Here is a 22,641-nt window from a genome sequence, read left to right as displayed (position 1 = left end):
TTGAAAATACCTTTGCAAGCGATCGGGAAATCAATTTAAAATGTACCCACGTGCGTATGGTAACGCATAATTTACCTTTCAGGTTATGCATCTAAAAGTAGTTCTTAGGTATTGCGACAACGCATCATGTTTTAATCGCGAAACTGTGCGGAACTGATTTATATCATTGCTGATCGTCTAAGAACGTGTTTTAAAATTTCGGGGGGCGGGGGTGTCTTCAAAAAACTTGGGTTGTGCTAAGTGAACAAGCGGACCGACGGGAGTTTGTCAGTAATTTTATTTTACCGTTTCAAAATCGCGTGACAAACAGGAACGGAGACCAAAATACTGCATCCACTGTACATCGTTCATTTTTAAAACAGACATACACCACATCTGCATTCTACCAAAGAGTGTATTTTTAAAAATTATATACTGCGTGCTTTTAGATTCATGCTTTTGATATTTAATTTACATCTGTTACTCAAGTATTATTCTGTTATAAATAATTGCAACGTAATCAAACCGGGAGGGCGGGTGGGGTGGGGAGGGGAGGGTACCTCTTGTCCTGACCTATTGAGCGTCGCAGTGCTTATTTTAGACCCGCGTGGGCAAGCGTACAGATGCCATACATATCTGCAGAACTGTGACTATCTTTTATTAACCCTCGCGCTGAGTTGCTAGCGTCAGATCTAGAGGAAACAAATCGTTTCAAAAGGCACAGTTTTCTGGACACGACGATACAGTGAAAATAGAGCTGGACACTCCACGCCGAAGCCCTAGGAGAGGGCGTCTAGAGGGAGGAGGAATTTGGGGGGAGGGAAGGAGGGAAGGGGAGTAAATAAGTTGGCAGAAGGGGGTGGCCACTACATCTACTGGGGAAGCAGCGTGGCACGGTGGCTAGAGGCCGGGCCCGGGAGTCAGAAGGCCGTGGGTTCTAATCCCAGCTCCGCCACCTGTCTGCTGTGTGATCTTGAGCAAGTCGCTTGACTTCTCTGGGCCTCAGTTCCCTCATCTGGAGAGTTGAGATTGAGACGGGGGAGCCCGATATGCTTGTATTCACCAGGACGCTTAGTAATCACGCCTGGCACACAGTAAGCCCTTAACAAATACCAGAATGATGGTGACGATGGTGATGCATAATAATAATAATTATGGCATTTGTTAAGCGCTTACTCTGTGCCAAGCACTGTTCTAAGCGCTGGGGTAGATACAAGGTCATCAGGTTGTCCCACGTGGAGTTCACAGTTTTCATCCCCGTTTTACAGATGAGGTCACTGAGGCCCAGAGAAGCAAAGTGGCTTGCCCACTAGTTTGCCCAAGGTCGGACAATTGGCAGAGTCGAGATTAAGACCCACGTCCTCTGATTCCCAAAGCCTTGCTCTTGCCACTAAACCGGGAGTCAGAGGTCGTGGGTTCTAATCCCTGCTCCGCCACTCGTCTGCTGTCTGACCTTGGGCAAGCCACTTCACTTCTCTGGGCTTCAGTTCCCTCACCTGTCAAATGGGGATGAAGACTGTGAGCCCCACGTGGGACAACCTGATGACCTTGTATCTACCGCAGCGCTTAGAACAGTGCTTAGCCCAGAGTCAGCGCTTAACAAATAGCTTCCTCCTCATCATTATTATTATTTATCAACTTGTATCCTCCCCAGCGCTTGGAACAGTGCTTGGCACAGAGTAAGCCCTTAACAAATACCATCATTATTATCATTCTTATTTACTACCTTGTATGTATTCCGGAGCTTAGAACAGGGCTTGGCACGGAGTCAGCGTTTAACAAATACCATCCTTATTATTTACTCCGTTGTCTGTACCCCAGGAGCTAAGAAGAGGGCTTGGCAGAGAGTGGGCGCTTAACAAATACCATCGTTCTTACCTACTCCGTTATCTGCACCCCGGAGCTTAGAAGAGGATTTGGCAGAGAACGGGCGCTTAGCAAATACCACCCTTACTACTTACTACGTTGCCTGTACCCTGGAGCTTAGAAGAGGGCTTGGCAGAGAGTGGGCGCTTAACAAATACCATGGTTCTTTTCTACTCCGTCATCCGTACCCCGGAGCTGAGAAGAGGGCTTGGCAGAGAGTGGGCGCTTAACAAATACCACCCTTACTATGTACTACGTGGTCTGTACCCCGGAGCTTAGAAGAGGGTTTGGCACAGAGTGGGCGCTTAACAAATACCACCCTTACTATTTACTACGTTGTCTGTACCCCGGAGCTTAGAAGAGGGCTTGGCAGAGAGTGGGCGCTTAACAAATACCACCCTTACTATTTACTACGTTGTCTGTACCCCGGAGCTTAGAAGAGGGCTTGGCAGAGAGTGGGCGCTTAACAAATACCATCCTTACTATTTACTACGTTGTCTGTACCCCGGAGCTTAGAAGAGGGCTTGGCAGAGAGTGGGCGCTTAACAAATACCATCCTTACTATTTACTACGTTGTCTGTACCCCGGAGCTGAGAAGAGGGCTTGGCAGAGAGTGGGCGCTTAACAAATATCATCCTTACTATTTACTACGTTGTCTGTACCCCGGAGCTGAGAAGAGGGCTTGGCAGAGAGTGGGCGCTTAACAAATACCACGGTTCTTATCTACTCCATTATCTGTACCCCGGAGCTTAGAAGAAGGCTTGGCAGAGAGCGGGTGCTTAAGAAATACCATCATTCTTATCTACTCCGTTGTCCGTGTACCCCAGAGCTTAGAAGAGGATTTGGCAGAGAGTGGGAGCTTAACAAATACCATCCTTACTATTTACTACGTTGTCTGTACCCCGGAACTTAGAAGAAGGCTTGGCAGAGAGCGGGTGCTTAAGAAATACCATCATTCTTATCTACTCCGTTGTCCGTGTACCCCAGAGCTTAGAAGAGGATTTGGCAGAGAGTGGGAGCTTAACAAATACCATCATTCCTATCTACTCCATTATCTGTACCCCGGAGCTTAGAAGAGGGCTTGGCAGAGAGTGGGAGCTTAAAAAATACCATCATTCTTATCTACTCCGTTGTCCGTGTACCCCAGAGCTTAGAAGAGGATTTGGCAGAGAGTGGGAGCTTAACAAATACCATCCTTACTATTTACTACGTTGTCTGTACCCCGGAACTTAGAAGAAGGCTTGGCAGAGAGCGGGTGCTTAAGAAATACCATCATTCTTATCTACTCCGTTGTCCGTGTACCCCAGAGCTTAGAAGAGGATTTGGCAGAGAGTGGGAGCTTAACAAATACCATCATTCCTATCTACTCCATTATCTGTACCCCGGAGCTTAGAAGAGGGCTTGGCAGAGAGTGGGAGCTTAAAAAATACCATCATTCCTATCTACTCCATTATCTGTACCCCGGAGCTTAGAAGAAGGCTTGGCATAGAGTGGGCTTAACAAAGTACGTTGTCTGTACCCCGGAGCTTAGAAGAAGGCTTGGCACAGAGCGGGGTTAACAAATACCACCCTTCTTATTTAGTAAATTGTCTGTACCCCGGAGCTTAGAAGAAGGCTTGGCACAGAGCGGGGTTAACAAATACCACCCTTCTTATTTAGTAAATTGTCTGTACCCCGGAGCTTAGAAGAAGGCTTGTCACAGAGCGGGGTTAACAAATACCACCCTTCTTATTTAGTACGTCGTCTGTACCCCGGCGCTTAGAAGAAGGCTTGGCACAGAGCGGGGTTGACAAATACCACCCTTCTTATTTGGTACGTTGTCTGTACCCCGGAGCTTAGAAGAAGGCTTGGCAAAGAGCGGGATTAACAAATACCACCCTACTTATTTAGTACGTCGTCTGTACCCCGGCGCTTAGAAGAAGGCTTGGCACAGAGCGGGGTTAACAAATACCACCCTTCTTATTTAGTACGTTGTCTGTACCCCGGAGCTTAGAAGAAGGCTTGGCACAGAGCGGGGTTAACAAATACCACCCTACTTATTTAGTACGTCGTCTGTACCCCGAAGCTTAGAAGAAGGCTTGGCACAGAGCGGGGTTAATCAATCAATCAATCAATCAATCAATCAATCGTATTTATTGAGCGCTTACTATGTGCAGAGCACTGTACTAAGCGCTTGGGAAGTACAAATTGGCAACAAATACCACCCTTCTTATTCGGTGTGGCTCAACGGAAAGAGCCCGGCCTTCGGGGTCAGAGGTCACGGGTTCGAATCCCGACTCCACCACATGTCTGCCGTGTGACGTTGGGCAGGTTCCTTCACTTCTCTGAGCCTCAGTGACCTCCTCTGTAACATGGGGATTAAGACTGTGAGCCCACGTGGGACAACTTGATCACTTTGTATCCCCCCCCCACCCAGCGCTTTGCACACAGTAAGCACTTAAGAAATGTCATCATTATTACGTTGTCTGTACCCCGGAGAGGGCTTGGCAAGGAGAGGGAGCTTAACAGATACCAACTTCCTTCTTATCTAGTCCGTGGTCCGTATGCCGGGGGTTGGAGCGGGGCTTGGTTGAGCCGACGAGGGCGGTGGCCTAGGCCGGGGCAGGGCCACCGGGTCGCCCCGAGGGCCACTCAGGGGCCGGCGGGAGGGGTCCCCCCGGTGTCGTCGGTGAGGCAGACGTCCACGTCGCTGTCGTGGTCGCTCCGGGGGGGGCCGCGGAGAGGGTCTCCGTCGTCGTCGTCGTCGTCGGGGGGGACAGGGAGGGCGGCGTTGGCCCGGTCGCGGGGCGTCGGGGCGCGCTGGCCCCGGCCGGGGTGTCGCGACTTGACGTGTCGCTCGAGGTCCCTGCGGCGGACGAGGACCTTGCCGCAGAAGTCGCAGCGGTAGGGCGTGTGCCCCTCGGCGTGCAGGCGGATGTGCTTGTTGAGGTTGCTGGGGTCCCCGAAGGGGCGCAAGCAGACCTTGCACTTGAGGGGCTTGTAGCCGGTGTGGGTCCGCAGGTGGATCTTCAGCCCGTACTTGCGGGAGTACAGCTTGCCGCAGTAGAGGCACGGGTGGCCGGCCTTGGGCTGGGCCGGCGGGGGGCCGGGGGCGCCGGGCTCCTTGGCCGGCCCGGCGGGGGCGGCCCGGGGCCCCGGGAAGCAGCAGGGCAGCGGCGGGACGGCGTGGGCCCGCAGCAGGCCGCCCAGGGGCAGGCGGAGCGGGCAGCAGCCCCCCGCCGCCGGCCCGCACGCCAGCTGGGCGCTGTACACGGCCAAGGCGGCGGGCAGCAGGGCCGGCAGCGGCGGCCCCCCGCCCGGGGGCCCCGGGAAGACGCCGCCGGGGCCCGGGCCCGCCGGGGCCGCCGGGGCCGCCGGGGCCGCCGAGGCCGAGCGGCCGGCCGCCAGCCCCGCCCAGCGCCCCGGGCCCACGGGCTGGAAGGCGGACGCCCCGTCGGGGGGAGGCCCCAGCCCCCGGGGGACCCCGGCCGCCGCCAGCCCCGCCGCGGGGGCGGGACGAGGACCAGGAGGACCAGGAGGAGCAGGAGGAGCAGGAGGAGCAAGAGCAGGAGCAGGAGCAGGAGCAAGGGGGGCGGGGGCGGGGGGAGCCGGGCCCGCGGCCGGGAGCTTGGCACGGGGCGGCTCGGGGGGACCCAGGCCCCCCTCCGCCCCGCCCTTGGACAGCCAGGCCGGCCTGAAGGCGGACCGCGGCCCGGGGGGGCAAGGGATGGGTGCCCACCCAGGGCCCGCCAGGGACCCGGCCCGGGCCCCAGCGCGGCTCCAGACCGCGCTCCTCCGCCCCGACGGCGCCCCCGGCCCCTCTCCGGCCCGGCCTGGCCTCTCTGGCCTCTCCTCTGTCCTGCCGGTCCTGTCGTCGGTCCTGCCTGTCCCGCCTGTCCGGCCTGTCCTGTCGGTCCTGTCGCCTGTCCGGCCCCGGGGGGGACTCCCGCCTGCTGCCCGGCGCGGGCACGGGCGGGGCCGGGCCAGCGCTCAGCCCCAGCCCCGCCGCGGGCTCCGGGCCCAGGAAGGCGCCTCCCCAGTAGCCCCCGCCTCCCCCCCCCGCCGCCGCCGCCGCCGCCCAGCACGCAGTGGAAGTGCAGGTGGGCCTTCAGGCTGTTGGGGTATCTGAACATCCTCCAGCAGAACCAGCAGATGTAGCGCTCCTCCCCTGACGGAGACACACAACCAGACAGCCCGTGAGCGCGGGACAAAGCGGGGACGTGACATCCAGCACAGTGTCATCCCAAGCGCTTAATACAGTGCTCTGCACATAGTTAGCGCTCAATAAATGCGATTGATTGATTGATTGTCATCGTGCCCCCCCCCCCCCAAGCGCTCCCACCCGAGGTCCCCCCTCTCCCCGCTCTCCCACCTGCAAGCCACACTCCCCGGAGGCCCCGGCCGGGACCTGGAGGGTGCTTCCTCCCCTCTTTTAATTTTTATTCATGGTGTTCTTTTAAGCGCTTACTATGTGCTAGGCACCGTGCTGAGAGGCTGGGGGAGAAACGAGGTGATCGGGTTGGACACGGTCCCTGGCCCACACGGGGCTCACTGCCTTAATCCCCACTGGGCGGGGGAGCGAACTGAGGCCCACGGAATAATACTACTAATAATTGTGGAATTGGTTAAGCGCGTAGTATGTGCTAGGCACTGTACTGAGCGCTGGGGGAGATACGAGATGAGCGGGTTGGACACGGTCCCTGTCCCACACGGGGCTCACCGTCTTAATCCCCACTGTGCGAGGGAGGGAACTGAGGCCCAGAGAAGAATAATTGTGGAATTGATTAAGCGCTTAGTATACGGTAGGCACTCTACTGAGCGCTGGAGGAAAATACGCGATGATCGGGCTGGGCACGGTCCCTGTACCACACGGGGCTCACTGTCTTAATCCCCACTGGGCGGTGGAGGGAACCGAGGCCCAGAAAATAATAGTAATAATGCTGGTATTTGTTAAGCGCTTACCATGTGCAAAGCCCTGTTCTTAGCACTGGGGGGATACAAGGTGATGAGGTTGTCCCACGGGGGGCTCACAGTCTTCATCCCCATTTTACAGATGAGGTCACTGAGGCACGGAGAAGTTAAGCGACTTGCCCAAAATCACGCAGTTGACAGTTGGCGGAGCCGGGATTTGAACCCTTGACCTCTGACTCCAAAGCCCGTGCTCTTTCCACTGACCTACGCTGCTTCAGTAATAATAATACTACTAATAAGAATAATACTACTAATAACTGTGATATTGGTTAAGCGCTTACTACGTGCCATCATCATCATCATCATCAATCGTATTTATTGAGCGCTTACTGTGTGCAGAGCACTGTACTAAGCGCTTGGGAAGTACAAATTGGCAACATATACAGTCCCTACCCAACAGTGGGCTCACAGTCTAAAAGGGCTCGCAGTGCCAAGCACTGTTCTGAGCGCAGGGGTGTATACAAGGTAATCGGGTCGGATACGGTCCATGTCCCTCACGGGGCTCACTGTCCCGATCCCCAGTGTGCAGGGGAGGAAACTGAGGCCCAGAGGAGTGAAGCGACTGGGCCGAGGTCACCCAGCGGACGAGTGGCGGGGCCGGAGTTAGAGTCCAGCCCCTAGGCCAGGCTGTTTCCCCTCCTTGCTGGGCTGGGCAAGGAGGGCAGGGGTTGAGGGCCGGAGGAGAACAGCTGTTGCTGCCTTAAATCAGGCGCTCCCGGCCGGGCCCATCTGTTGACGTTACCAGAAGAGGTGGCGTATGTCAAGGAGTTGGGCTCCGCCGAACAAAGGCCAATCTAATGGTCGTAAACGCCTCATTAAGGGGCGAGACAATGGCCTGTATGTATGGGCCATATGTAATCGTTCCTTTTCATGGGACCAGGGTCCTTTGTGTCCGCCGCCCACCCGTCCTCGCACCCGGGGCCTTCCAACCCCGTCCCGGCGAGGACAGATTCAGCCGTTGGCAGTCAGTACGTTCGCCTGGCAAGGTATTCATTCAGTCCCGGACGGTACGGGGGACTCGGGAGGGGTTTAATTCAAACCGGGGGCCCGACCGAGTTGGCCCTGTTTGCTGATTCGTATTGCAAAGCGGAGGGGCTAAAGCAGTCTGGGAAAGCTGTCTAGTCTGCTAGGAATAACTATCTATCGGGCTACCAAGTATAACAAGCTACAGTGTCTATTACAGTGCCTTGCACAAAGATAGCGCCCAGTGTATATTCCAGTGCCCTGCACACAGGTAGCGCCCAATAAAGACGATTGGTGTATACGTGTAGAGAGAGATACATTAAATCCCTGTGTGTGTGTGTGTGTGTGTGTGTGTGTGTGTGTACCTACATCGAGATTTATTCTACCAAGACCCATCTCAGCAAGAACCCGAAAAACCCTAGAACCGGCTCATTTAAACTCTGGGAATGTTTTAAATGTTACACTAATAAAACATCCGCTGTAAAATCAATTTAGCTAGCGTAGACCTGGTCCGAGGCTTCCTTAAAAGACCATTTGGAACCCCAAGTCCGGAGTAAAAGACGGGCTTCAAAGCTCTTAGGAGAAAGTCGAATCGAGAAAGAAAGGAAGAGAAGAAAGAAAGAAAGAGAGAGAGAGAGAGAGAGAGAGAGAGAGGAACAGAAAGAAAAGAGAGATAAAAAAAGGAAAAGAAAGAAAAGAAAGAAAGGAAAAGAAAGAAGGAAAGAAAGAGGAAAAGAAAGAAAAAGAAAGAGAGAAAGAAAGAAGAAAGAAAGAAAGAGAGAGAGAGAAAGAAGAACAGGAAAGAAAGAAAGAGAGAAAGAAAGAAAGAAAGTAAGAAAGAAAGAAAGAAAGAAAGAAAGAAAGAGAGATAAAAAGAGGAAAAGAAAGAAAGGAAAGAAAGAGGAAAAGAAAGAAAAAGAAAGAGAGAGAAAGAAAGGAAGAAAGAACGAAAGAAAGAAAGAAAGAAAGAAAAAGAAAGAAAGAAAGGAAGAAAGAAAGAAAGAAAGAAAGAAAGAAAGAAAGAAAAAGAGAAAGAAAAAGAAAGAAAGAAAGAAAGAAAAAGAGAAAGAAAGAAAGAAAGGAAGAAAGAAAGAAAAAGAGAAAGAAAGAAAGAAAGGAAGAAAGAAAGAAAGAAAGAAAGAAAGAAAGAAAGAAAGAAAGAAAGAAAGAAAAGCAGTAGTTTTTGGCTTCTGCAAAAACTGTCCGGTAATATCCAAACCTAAATAAATGAAATCAAAGTTCTGGTTTCTATCTTTCTCTCTGCCAGTGAGGCGTCCTGAGCCTCTATCGTCCAGAGGAGGGGAAGATTCGTAGCCCAAAGGTCCCGGGGCCTGTGTAATCGATGTTCTAATTGGTCAAGGGCGGACTCGGAGCACACCCATTTCAATAATCCTATTCATTTGCATTCCCCATCCAGGCGTTGGGGACGAGAAATTAGAGAGCTCCTGGAAGATTTTAGCACCTGATTGAGTTTTGGTTGTCAAAATATCTCTGAATGGATGAAATCGCTGCTACGCTTTAGTTCTGAAACAAATGGTTCGACGTGCTTTCCTCCAACTCTGGATTTTGCCGACAAGGAGGGGAGGGGTGACTGGTGTGTCTTTTGTGTCGGTGACCCCGTCCCGCCCTCCTCTACAATGTTTAACTGGTTCTAGATCTTTAAACTTTTTAAACACGGACAAACCTGACCATTCTTGGTTGAGACCAACACTTCTTTCACCATGTTTGCACCCTACCAGAAAAAGGCACTAAAATCTGGTCCATACAAGCAGGATAAACGCATTTAGCATGGGACTTGTTTCTTTTCCGGATCCCTTGTGGCGAAAAGGTTCTCTGACTGGGACCTGGGAAAGAGGTGGGTTTCAGAGGAATCTAGCCATGTATGTATTAGGTTCAGAATTCCTCTAAAGGAGAAGGTTAAACAGTTTGACATCTGATTCACGCTGTTAGCAGGTGTTCGCCCGCAACTAGTAGAACAGAACGGTAATAACAGGACATCTCCGAAACGCTGCTTGAGCCGCGATTGATTACTCCCAGCGCTAGCTTTCCCGCCGCAGACATCTAGGATCTCTCTCCCAGTGATAACAACGGGAAGAATAATAACCTACAGCATTTTCAAGTTCGTGTTGAGAGACTCTTTGAACTCCAACAAAGAGATATTTTGTGCTCTTTCGTAGAATGCAAATCATTCTTGAAGCAAAACTATCTGGGTTTTTCAGTGTACCTACTTTATGAACAATGTATTTGTTCCTTTTTAATAGTGTGCATATGATACGTATGAATTCTATGCATGTGTTTAGCTCTACTTTAGTTTCTAAGGTGATGTACAGGGCGGTGTGCGTGTACATGTGTATGTGTATATACATCCATATACATTTATATGTGTGTATATATACATATGTATGGGTATATATAGACATATATACATATGTACACATATACAAATATGTCTGTGTGTATTTATGTATAAATAAATACAGTTACACACACATACACAGTCCATGAAACTAAGTCACAGAGCGGAAGCAGTAAATTTAAGGAAGATTAACTTTATCCTTCCGCCTCCTCTTTCATGAACAGGGTTCCAATCTCCCACATATGTATCCACAACTTAAAACAACCTAATGGGTATCGTTCTTTATTTATTTATATTTATTTATTTATGGATTTATTTTTAACTAAAAGCCAACTACTGCTTCCTAAACCTCGTTTCAGAAGAATCAGATGGAACAGGCCGGGGAGCAGACTAGAGCTTGGCTGGGTCCTTGCCCCGCATCCGTTCTTGGCATTCGAACAGATGTTTTGAGGTCCCCCAATACTATTTCTACCCCTCATTTGTCAAATTGCAGACGGTTCGTTTTAAGGTAGAGAACAGGGATTGGCGACTAAAGAAAACCGAAGGACGGTCAGGGCCCTGCCCGTCGGCCGTCACGGGAAAGAATAAACTAAATTGTTGTCCGATTCCCATGTAGCATTCTTTCGCTTTCTCCTAAAGAGGTTGACGTGAAGCTCTTGCCTCCGCTCCGCGCTCTTTAGTCCATCCATCCCCATTTGCATAAAGAGTCTATTGCCGTTGGGAATGATCAAATAAATCAGAGGTGGGAGGGGGAGGACTGGGAAACGTACCAAATTCTATTTAAATGGGGAGAAAATACCGCAGAATAAACGCCATTTAAGTAGGAGACCCTCGAGGGGCAGCCAACTGGCCAAGTTGAAAGTACCGTAATGTTTGTAAAGCGGCGGGCAATAAATCACCCTGTTCCAGAGAGAAGCAGAGCGGCCTTCCGCCCCCGAGGCGTCACAGTGTTGGTTTTTATTCTCCCCACGGCTCACGGTCAAATGGTTAGCCCTTTAAGCCCCCTTATTTTCTGCTGCTTTTTCAGGGTGGTGATTTTTATCTTAAATGAGCCGGGGGGGAGAACGTAAAATAGACTCCGGAGGGAATCAAGTAAAGCAGGCCGCAAGGGGGGCGGATCGTTCTTGGAGATGCTGGCGTTCAGTGCTTAGTACAGTGCCTGGTACGTAGTAAGCGCTTAACAAATGCCATCATTATTACCCAGGGTGGCTCAGCGGGAAGAGCCCGGGCTGGGGAGTAAGATGTCATGGGTCCCGCCTCCGCCGCTTGTCAGCTGTGTGACTTTGGACTAGTCACTTATGTTGCCAACTTGTACTTCCCAACCGCTTAGTACAGTGCTCTGCGCACAGTAAGCGCTCAATAAATACGATTGATTGATTGATTCTCTGGGCCTCAGTTACCTCATTTGTAAAATGGGGATTAAGACTGTGAGCCCCACGTGGGACATCCTGATCGCCTTGTCTATCCCCCAGCGCTTAGAACAGTGCTTTGTACATAGTAAGCGCTTAACAAATACCGTTATTATTATTATTGTTATTTATTTTAGGGATTTGGGAGGTTGCTGGTCAGAGGCTGGATTTTACGGGGCAACGCCAAGCCCCGGCCGGGAAAACACCCGTGAAACCTCGATCCAGGTCAACTGGGGGGGAACAAAAATCATCACTGTAAATTTTTATTTTGGGGGGTGGTGGTGGAGAGACCGGCTCCCCAGCTAGCTCTATCGCGGCGGCCGTACCTTTCTCGTCGTGGGTCGGAGTGGCCGTCGTGGGGATGTCAAACCATTGCGCCAGAGAGTTGGAATACCATACGGTCAACTCTTCCCCGGGCTGCACATCCCTCAGGGCCCTGTAGAAGATCTGCTCGGAAGGGGAGAAAGAAATAGGCCCCTTCAGGGTGTGGGCCACCCTCCTTCAGACGGTTCAGGACCGGCCGGAGGGCTTTGTACATATCTATTCTATTTATTTTATTTTGTTAGTATGTTTGGTTTTGTTCTCTGTCTCCCCCTTTTAGACTGTGAGCCCACTGTTGGGTAGGGACTGTCTCTATGTGTTGCCAATTTGTACTTCCCAAGCGCTTAGTACAGTGCTCTGCACATAGTAAGCGCTCAATAAATACGATTGATGATGATGATGATGACAGGGTTCCCCCCACCCGACCCCAGAGGAGAGGAGAGAGAGGAGAAGGCCAAACTTACCTGTCCACCCGGTAAATCCGCGACAGCTTCCAGGGTCTGCTCCTGCGTATTCCTGGCAGCCCGGATCAGCCCGATCCACTCCAGGGGGGGGACCCCGGCCTCGTCCACCAGCTCCCCCCTCACCATCCGCACCTGCCGGACACGCGGCCCCCAGGTCATCCTCCCCGCACGGCCGGCCCGGCGAGGCCCAGAGAGAAAGGGCCAGCACGCCTCCCTCCTGTTGGCCACCCAGCCCTCTCTTGGGCCAGGCCGAGACGCTGAGCCCTAGTCCGGTCACTCGTTCATTCATTCAGTGAGCCCGTTGCTGGGTAGGGACCGTCTCTATATGTTGCCAACTTGTACTTCCCAAGCGCTTAGTACAGTGCTCTGCGTATTGGATGAATGAATGCCCTCCCTCTGCCCATCCGCCAAGCTAGCTCTCTTCCTCCCTTCAAGGCCCTACTGAGAGCTCATCTCCTCCAGGAGGCCTTCCCAGACTGAGCCCCTTCCTTCCTCTCCCCCTCGTCCCCCTCTCCATCCCCCGCATCTTACCTCCTTCCCTTCCCCACAGCACCTGTATATATGTTTGTACATATTTATTACTCTATTTATTTATTTATTTATTTTGCTTGTATCTATCTATTCTATTTATTTTATTTATTTTATTTTATTTTATTTATTTATTTTATTTATTTATTTATTTATTTATTTTATTTTGTTAGTATGTTTGGTTTTGTTCTCTGTCTCCCCCTTCTAGACTGAGCCCACTGTTGGGGAGGGACTGTCTCTATATGTTGCCAGCTTGTGCTTCCCAAGCGCTTAGTACAGTGCTCTGCACACAGTAAGTGCTCAATAAATACGATTGATTGATTGACTGATTGATTGGAGCGCTTACTGTGTGCAGAGCACTGGACTAAGAGCTTGGGAAGCACAAATCGGCAACATAATAATAATGATGGCATTTGTTAAGCGCTTACTATGTGCAAAGCGCTGTTCTAAGCGTTCGGGAGGATACTAGATGATCAGGTTGTCCCACGTGGAGCTCACAGTCTTCATCACCATTTTACAGATGAGGGAACTGAGGCCCAGAGAAGTCAAGTGACTTGCCCAAGGTCACACAGCTGACAAGCGGCGGAGCCGGGATTAGAACCCATGACCTCTGACTCCCAATAATAATAATAATGTTGGTATTTGTTAAGCGTTTACTATGTGCAAAGCACTGTTCTGAGCGCTGGGGAGGATACAAGGTGATCAGGTTATCCCATTTGGGGCTCACAGTCTTAACCCCCATTTTACAGATGAGGTAACTGAGGCACAGAGAAGTCAAGTGACTTGCCCAAAGTCACACAGCTGACAAGTGGCGGAGCAGGGATTTGAACCCACGACCTCTGACTCTCAAGCCCATGCTCTTTCCATTGAGCCACGCTGCTTCTCATAAGGACATAAACATAGAGAGATGGTCCCTACCCAACAATGGGCTCACAGTCTAGAAGTCGCTCTGCACGCTCGCCCCCGACGGGAGGAGGGAAAGGGGGCTTCTTGGAGGGACCCCAAGACTTGGGACCCCCCCCACCCCGTCCAGCTGGTCGGTCCAGGTCGCACCTCCTGCTCCCCCACATTTGCAATTTAGTTCAGGTTGTTCCCCAGGACAGCTACCTAGGCCAGGGTCATTTCTACCAGTCCCCTGCCAAGTCCCCAGAACGCAAATCCGAGGGGATCAGATTGTCCCATGGGTGGCTCACAGTCTTAATCCCCATTTTACAGATGAGGTAACTGAGGCACGGAGAAGTGAAGTGACTTGCCATCACTAATCAATGCCTGCTTCCCCGCCTCCTATCTATCCGTCGTTCCCCAAAATGGGGATCCCTTCGAGGAAACGGGGAGGGGAAGGGGAAAATCGCCCTGACTGAGCCCCGGAAGGTCAGCGGCGGCTGCGGATGAGCAATTCGGTCATTCATTCATTTAATGGTATTTATTGAGCGCTTACTCTGTGCAGAGCACTGTACTGAGCAGTCAATTGGTGAGGCCTGGCAGGGGCGTTTAAAAACGATTAGAGAGCATTTAGAAGAGGGGAGATTCGGTATGGGCTGAACTTCTGGGGGGGTGGGGAGAGTCGGAGGCACAAAGAGAGGCAGAGACACGTGGAGACAGAGAGACATAGAGAGGGGAGGGGAGACAGCGGAGAGACAGGAAAAGAGACAGAAATAAAAACGGACTGGATGGGAGGGAAAGAAAAGCAGAGGCAGAGACCGAGGGAGAGCGATAAGGACAGGGACCGAGAGACCGAGAGTGAGTGAGAGACAGAAAGGATGAGAGAGACAGAGGAGTAGGAAGAGAGATGGAGAGAGACGGAGAGTGAGTGTGAGACAGAAAGGATGAGAGAGACAGAGGAGTAGAAACAGAGATGGAGAGAGACCGAAAGTGAGTGTGAGAGAGACGGAGAAAGAGGATGGAAGACAAGAGGAACAGAAAACTAAAAAGGAGTTGGGAAGGGAGGAAAGAAGGATGGAGGAATCGTAGTAATTTTTTATTGAAAAGCGCCGGGGGGCGGGGTGTGTGTGTAAAGTTCGCCTTCCTTTCCCCCTCCATCCCTTCCCTCTTTCTTTCCTTCTTTCTTTCCCCCTCGAACCACTGTAGTGTTTTATTTACTTGGAAGACCCTTCAGAAACCTGAACAAGTAGGGGGAGGGGTGTAATAATAATAATAATGGTATTTGTTAAGCGCTTACTTTGTGCCAAGCACTGTTCTAAGCGCTGGGGTACAAGGTGATAAATAGCAATAATAATGATGAGGATGCTACTTGTTAAGCGCTGACTCTGTGCCAAGCCCTGTTCTGAGCGCTGGGGTAGATACAAGGCAATCGGGTTGTCCCACGTGGGGCTCACAGTCTTCATCCCCATTTTACAGATGGGGTAACTGAGGCACAGAGAAGTGAAGTGACTTGCCCAAAGTCACCCAGCCGACAAGCGGCGGAGTGAGGATTAGAACCCACGACCTCTGACTTCCAAGCCCGGGCTCTTTCTGCTAAGCCGTGTGTGTGTGTCTGTTGTGTATGTGTGTCTTGGGAGGGTGTGCGTGTGTGCCGGTCAGGGTTAAGTCTTGCCCATTTCCAAGCGCTGAGTACAGTGCTTTGCGCACAGTGAGCGCTCAATAAATATGACTGAATGAATTCTGCCAGTCCCTGCCCCTCGGCCTAGCCCGGACCCCCTCTCCCCGCCCGGAGCCTGGTCCCGTTTTCTGAGCGAGGGACAAACCAAGAGCCCTGTGGAGCCCCCGGCCCGACTCCGACCCCCTTGTTCTGTTGTCTGTCTCCCCCTTCTAGACTGGGAGCCCGTTGTGGGGTGAGGATTGTCCCTCTCTGTTGCCAATTTGTACTTCCCAAGCGCTTAATAATAATAATAATGGCATTTATTAAGCGCTTACTATGTGCCAAGCACTGTTCTAAGCACTAGGGATGTCCAAGGTGATCAGATTGTCCCATGGGTGGCTCACAGTCTTAATCCCCATTTTCCAGATGAGGTAACTGAGGCACAGAGAAGTGAAGCGACTTACCCAAAGTCACACAGCTGACAATTGGCGGAGTCGGGATTTGAACCCATGGCCTCTGACTCCAAAGCCCGTGCTCTTTCCACTGAGCTACACTGCTTCTCTAATCCAGTGCTCTGCACACAGGAAGCGCTCAATAAATACGACTGAATGAATGAATTCCCCTTCCAGACCGTGAGCCGGTTGTTGGGTAGGGACCGCCTCTCTATGTTGCCGTCTTGTACTTCCCAAGCGCTTAGTCCAGTACTGTGCACACAGTAAGCGCTCAATAAATACGACTGAATGAATGAATTCCCCTTCCAGACCGTGAGCCCGTTGTTGGGTAGGGACCGCCTCTCCATGTCTTGTACTTCCCAAGCGCTTAGTCCAGTGCTGTGCACACAGTAAGCGCTCAATAAATACGATTGAATGAATGAATGAATTTCCTCTCTCTCCCCGTCTCTACTGCAGACCCACTTTTACCACCCCTCCCAGGGCGGGACAGCTAGCCAGCCGGTAGGAATCGCAGAGAAGCAGCCTGGCTCAGTGGAAAGAGCCCGGGCTTTGGAGTCAGAGGTCATGGGTTCAAATCCCGACTCCACCACTTGGCTGTTTGACTTTGGGCCAGTCACTTCACTCCTCTGTGCCTCAGTTACCTCATCTGTAAAATGGGGATTGAGACTGTGAGCCCCCCGGGGGACAGCCTGATCACCTTGCAACCTCCCCAGCGCTTAGAACAGGGATTTGCACGTAGTAAGCGCTTGATAAATGCCATCATTGTTATTATTACTAGCCAGGGGCTTCTGGAGGAGGAAGGGGATCGGAGAAAGAGCCACAAAAGCCAGGCTGCCTCTCCCTCCCCTAGGCACCCTTGGGATCCAAGGATGGCAAGAAGGGCCGGTGGTTGGCACGCTTGGAGTGGCACCTGTGCCCACCAACCGCCCCCACCCACCTTCTTCTCCACGGTGGCCCGGCGGGGGGCCACGTCTACCCACGATGATGCCCACCCCATCCCCACAATCCGCACCCCCTTAACCCGAGCCTCCCCACATCCCGGCGTCCCCAAGCCCATCCCATTTCCCGTTCAGTGCTTGGCACATAGTAAGCGCTTACCAAGTACCGTGATTATCATTCACTCGGTCGTATTTACTGAGCGCTTCCTGTGCTCAGAGCACTGTACTAAGCGCTTGGAAAGTACGATTCCGACAACGTATAGAGACAGAGAAGCAGCGTGGCTCAGTGGAAAGAGCCCGGGCTTTGGAGCCAGAGGTCATGGGTTCAGATCCCGACTCCGCCACCTGTCAGCTGTGTGACTTTGGGCCAGTCACTTCACTTCTCTGGGCCTCAGTTATCACCTCATCTGCAAAGTGGGGATGAAGACTGTGAGACCCCCGGGGGACAAGCTGATCACCTGGCAACCTCCCCAGCGCTCAGAGCAGTGCTTGGCACATAGTAAGCGTTTAATAGATGCAGCATGGCTCAGTGGAAAGAGCACGGGCTTTGGAGCCAGAGGTCGTGGGTTCGGATCCCGCCTCCTCTACTTGGCAGCTGTGTGAATTTGGGCAAGTCACTTAACTTCTCTGCGCCTCAGTTATCTGTAAAATGGGGATTAAGTCTGTGAGCCCCACGTGGGACAACTTGATTATCTTGTATCTACCCCAGCGCTTAGAACAGTGCTTTGCACATAGTAAGCGCTTAATAAATGCCATCAAAAAAAAAATAGATGCCAGCATCATCATCATCATTGTTATTAGTACCCAACAACGGGCTCCAAGAGAGAAGCCGCCTCCCCCAGGAGTGGCAGAGGTGCCCCCCGCTCGGCCGTCGGAGGGGCGGGCAATACCTTTTTCTTGGGTCCCGGCTCCCTGCGGTCTGCCAAGTACTTGCCCAGTTTGAAGACACCGGGCACGGGGCCCAGGCGCAGCCCGGCGGGGATGCAGTTCTCGGCGCTGACGCTGATGTCCGGAGCCCGGCTCGCCTGCATCGCCGGCCTCTGGGGGTGGGTGGGCCGAGGGAGGGGAGAGGAGGGGCAGAGGCAGCCGGCAGGAGCTCCAGAGCCTTGCCAGGGCCCGACTGGCACAGCCGAGGCCGGGAGGAGGGAGGTGGGTGCCCTCGGTCCCCTCCTGGAGAGGAGCGACGCGGGGCCTCCTTTTCGATTGGTGGCCCCTCTGGTCCTCCGGCCGGCCGTTCGGTGAGAGAGTTGAGCTCTTCAGAGCAGCTGCAGAATCCCACCCGAGAAAGTCACATGGAGCCTTCCCCTCGCCCCCCCCCGCCCCCCTCCCCACCCCCCTGCATAATCAGGGCCTCTGAATGGCTAGCCAACAATGGTCCGGGCGACCTTTCCATTCCTAAAAATCCAATTTGTCAAGGGCAAAGAAAAGGCGCTGGTGAACCAGAGGTCTGGAGCGACCATTAATCCTCAGCATGGGGTATTGTCCCCGAGACAGTTACGATATTTTAAGTGGCAAATCCACTGTATAATTTCTCCATAAATTTTACTTCCTTTTATTGTTCCCCGACAAACCCGTTTGGGGAAATAAGTGACTACTTTAAGTCTACTTGGCTGACTCTTTTGAGGCTCAGAACACTTCAAAGATTTTTAATTCTCTTCCCCCGGCTTTATTGTAAAGGAGATTCAACAAAGGGATGGGGGATGTTTTGAGGACTTGTTAACTTCTATTGATCCCCGGCGTGTGCCATACAGAATTTGGGCAGGTACTTGATGGGAAAACACCAGAGAATACCTCCACATTTTAAATAACGACCATATCACCATTTCAGCGGCTTGGTGGCGAGCCAGTAATCTGTTCGGAGCCTCTTTATCCTCCCCTCCTGCTCCCAGATATGAAGCATGCGGCGGCCTTCGGAAGGACCAAAGGTTAGCTATACATCATTACGCTCGCAAACGCCCGGGAGAAGACTTTATTTAGATTAGTGGGAAACGCAGCTGGAGAGCCGCTTTACTGTATCCACAAGATCCTCGGGCCTCCGGGGAGCGATTGAGTCTTCTCCCTGGGTCCCCCCCTCCATCCCTCGGAAGCTGGACCCTTGGAGGCTGAGGAGTCGGGGTCTGCGCGGTGCAATGAGGGAGATGCAGAAAAGGAGGGCACCTGGGCACCGGGGAAAGGGCATACACTCCCCTACCCTCCCACACACACTCAGGACTGGCAAGAGGTCAACTGTCTGCCCTCGAGAGGCTCCCTCCAGGGGCACTTGGAAAGCGGGAAAGACTGTTGGAGATGGATCTGTCCTGGAGGGGGGGGGAGGGTCCTGGGGTGCCCACGATGGGAAGCATCGGGGAGGTGGGGGGACCCAGGCGTCGAGGATGGCATGCGGCCCGGAGAGGTGGGCCCGGCGCCATTGACCTCCAAGAGGACTCTAGAAGGGGACAGGTGCGGAATCCGAGATCCACCAGTCAGCCCCTCTCTAACTTTGGAAAAGATTGAGGGTTGGATGGAGGTCGAGGAGAAAGTGGGCAGAAATTGAGGAGCCGGGTCCCCCGGGGGGCAGAGGGCGGCAGGGGCATGGAGAGGAGAAGGTTTGGGGGCGTGGAGCCGAAGTCTGGCCCGGATCCGTCCAGAAAGGGGCAGGTGGGAGCCGTCGGGTGGGCCTAGAGGGCCGTGCGGGGCAGAGAGGGAGGCTATGAGTCTAGCCCAGGCCCCGCGCCAGCCCGCAGCAGGATGCCAGCCCCTCAGCCCCAATAGCTCTGATCGGACGGGAGGAAGAGAGAGTGGCATCTTCCCCGCTCCCCTTGGAGGATGGGATGAGACTCCCAAGATATTCCCCTCCCTCCCCCAACCCCGCTCCGCTCCTCCCAGCCAAATCCCACCTCCGCGGTCAGTCCTGGTCGGACTGCACCAAGGGAAGGAAGTCCACTTGAATAGCAGAGGGAATAAAGGGGTAGAGAAAGGAAAAGAGAAAAAGGGTGTGTGGGGGGGGGTGGGGGAGACAAAGACAGAGAGACACAGAGGTAGATGGAGAGATATAGAGAGGAGAGAGACCCAGAGGGAGAGATAGAGAGGGGAGAGAGACAGCGGAACCTGAAGGTAGAGGGAGTATTAAAGTTTGTAAACTCGTCCTCTAGACGGTAAACTCGTTGTGAGCAGGAAAAGTGTCAATCAACTCTAAATGGATTATCCCAAGTGCTTAGCACAGGGCTGTGCACACAGTAAGCGATCTATAAATCAGATGGATGGATGGATGGATGGATGGATGAATGGATCTATTGATTATAGAGAGGAGCGAGACCCAAAGCTAGAGGGAGTGATATATCCCGTTGTGGGCAGGGATTGTCTCTCTTTATTGCTGCATTGTACTTTCCAAGCGCTTAGTACAGTGCTCTGCACACAATAAGCGCTCAATAAATACGATTGAATGAATAAATAGTAGTCTGTAAACTCGTTCTCTAAGCTCGTTGTGGGCAGGGAACGTGTTTGCCAACTCTGTTAAATGGACCCTTCCAGGAGCTTAGTACAGGGCTCCCCACTCAGTACGCGCTCAATAAATAAGATGGATGCATGGATGGATTGATTATAGAGAGGAGTGTGGGGGAGAGACAGCGAGACACAGAGGCAGAGGGAGAAAGGCAGAGACGGATAAAGAGAGGAGAAGGGAGAGAGAAGTAGAGCGAGAGATGGGGAGAGAGACGGAGATAGTGGGAGGACGAGAGAGACAGAGGTAGAGACGAAGAGGGGAGAGAGAAATAGAGCAGGAGAGCTAGAGTAGATGGGGAGAGACGGAGGGAGAGAGCGATAAAGAGAGAAGGGAGAGAGAGGGAGTGGGGACGAGAGAGAGGGAGACAGAGGTAGAGACCGACAAAAAAGAGAAGGAAGAGAGAAGAAGGGCAATAATAATAATAATCATAATGATGGTATTTGTTAAGCGTTTACTCTGTGCCAAGCACTGTTCTAAGCGCTGGAGTAAATACAAGGTAATGAGGTTGTCCCACGTGGGGCTCACAGTCTCAATCCCCGTTTTCCAGATGAGGTCACCGAGGCCCAGAGAGGTGAACCGACTTGCCCGAGGTCACACAGCAGACGAGCGGCGGGACGGGGATGGGAGCCCACGACCTCTGACTCCCAAGCCCGGGCTCTTTCCACCAAGCCACGCTGCTTCCCTCGAAGAGCGAGGGAGACAGAGGTAGGTTGGGAGGAAGAAGGGGAGCCAGGTCCAGGGCCAGAGACCGAGAGAGTGGAGAGAGACAGAGAAACAAGAGCGAGACAGAGGTAGTTGGGAGGAAGAAGGAGCCAGGGCCAGAGACAGAGTGGAGAGAGACAGAGAAACAAGAGCGAGACAGGGGTAGATAGGAGGAAGAAGGAGCCGGGGCCAGGGACAGAGAGAGTGGAGAGAGACAGGGAAACAAGAGCGAGACAGAGGTAGTTGGGAGGAAGAAGGAGCAGGGGCCAGAGACAGAAAGTGGAGAGAGACAGAGAAACAAGAGCGAGACAGAGGTAGCTGGGAGGAGGAAGGAGCAGGGGCCAGAGACAGAGAGAGTGGAGAGAGACAGATAAACAAGAGCGAGACAGAGGTAGTTAGGAGGAAGAAGGAACCAGAGACAGAGACAGAGAGAGTGGAGAGAGACAGGGAAACAAGAGCGAGACAGAGGTAGTTGGGAGGAAGGAGCCAGCGACAGAGACCGAGAGAGTGGAGAGAGACAGAGAAACAAGAGCGAGACAGAGGTAGTTGGGAGGAGGAAGGAGCAGGGGCCAGAGACCGAGAGAGTGGAGAGAGACAGAGAAACAAGAGCGAGACAGAGGTAGTTAGGCGGAAGAAGGAGCCAGAGACAGAGAGAGTGGAGAGAGACAGGGAAACAAGAGCGAGAAAGAGGTAGTTGGGAGGAAGAAGGAGCCAGAGCCAGGGCCAGAGACAGAGAGAGTGGAGAGAGACAGAGAAACAAGAGCGAGACAGAGGTAGTTGGGAGGAAGAAGGAGCCAGGACCAGAGACAGAGAGAGTGGAGAGAGAGAAACAAGAGCGACAGAGGTAGTTGATCTATCTCCCGGGGACCCAGGAGCAGGGGGCTATAAATCTCAGCCCCGAACACCTCCCCATCTAACCTCTGGCCCGGGGACTCCGGGATGACATCCAGTTTAAAGGACAAGAAATCCGCAGGGAGAAGCCGAGGGGAGACCCTACCCCTCGGTTTAGAAGCCTTCGCGTCCCCTCCTGAATGAGCCAAAAAGCGTGAACGACACGCGAGCCATTTTCTCAATAGGACCATGTAAAGGCTGACTGGGAGGAAAGTTATTTATTAATATAGCCATTTGGGACGAGTTCTCAGCCCGCGGGCGAAGAAAGGGCTCGCTCAGGGAAGTATTCACCCCGACTCCCCCGATTTTTCTTCTGTCCCGCGGCTCAAAGTTGAAGTTCCCCAAGTGAAATAAATTGTCCACAAAAGAGGAAAGAACACATTTTCTTTTATTTTTCCTTCCCTAAAAAGCAAGGGTGAAACCAATCTAATGTGCCCATTGGAGCAAGCTGCGGCATGAAAGGCTGCGTGTTAAAAGTAAAAGCGGTCTGTGGAGCAAATGGGATGGAAAATTAAATGAAATTAAATAGCTTGAACGACCGTATTGTCCCTTATTAAAAAGACACATTAATTACATGGTTTCAGCCTTATTCAAAGAAATGTTGGGACTCAATCAAAACCTTCCACTCCGGCCCTTTAGAGACTCGAGCGGGGCTTCGGAGGAGCGCCATTAAAGCGAAATCACTTTTGCGCCCAGATTTGATGAAAGATATTTTACAAGTCGGGGCTTATTTACGCTCGCCGCTGAACTGTCGGTGCCCCTGGAGAACACTCCGGTACAGTTGTCCTTTTTGATTTAACAG

General features: G+C 52.4%; 1 protein-coding gene across 1 annotated transcript; it reads right to left on the bottom strand.

Moving 5' to 3' along the window:
* Positions 1-4,476: 4,476 nt before the first annotated feature.
* Positions 4,477-17,796, bottom strand: PRDM13 (PR/SET domain 13). Its single transcript, XM_038760892.1, has 5 exons — positions 17,656-17,796; positions 12,309-12,440; positions 11,850-11,970; positions 5,709-5,992; positions 4,477-5,259 (listed from the first exon to the last, which is right to left on the bottom strand). Exons 1-5 carry the CDS (start codon positions 17,794-17,796, stop codon positions 4,477-4,479), a joined length of 1,461 nt encoding a protein of 486 aa, XP_038616820.1.
* Between the last annotated feature and the right edge of the window lie 4,845 nt (positions 17,797-22,641).

Source organism: Tachyglossus aculeatus, chromosome 19, assembly GCF_015852505.1.
Source record: "Tachyglossus aculeatus isolate mTacAcu1 chromosome 19, mTacAcu1.pri, whole genome shotgun sequence".
NCBI classification, from domain to species: domain Eukaryota; kingdom Metazoa; phylum Chordata; class Mammalia; order Monotremata; family Tachyglossidae; genus Tachyglossus; species Tachyglossus aculeatus.
This window is presented reverse-complemented; position numbering and strand designations above follow the sequence as displayed.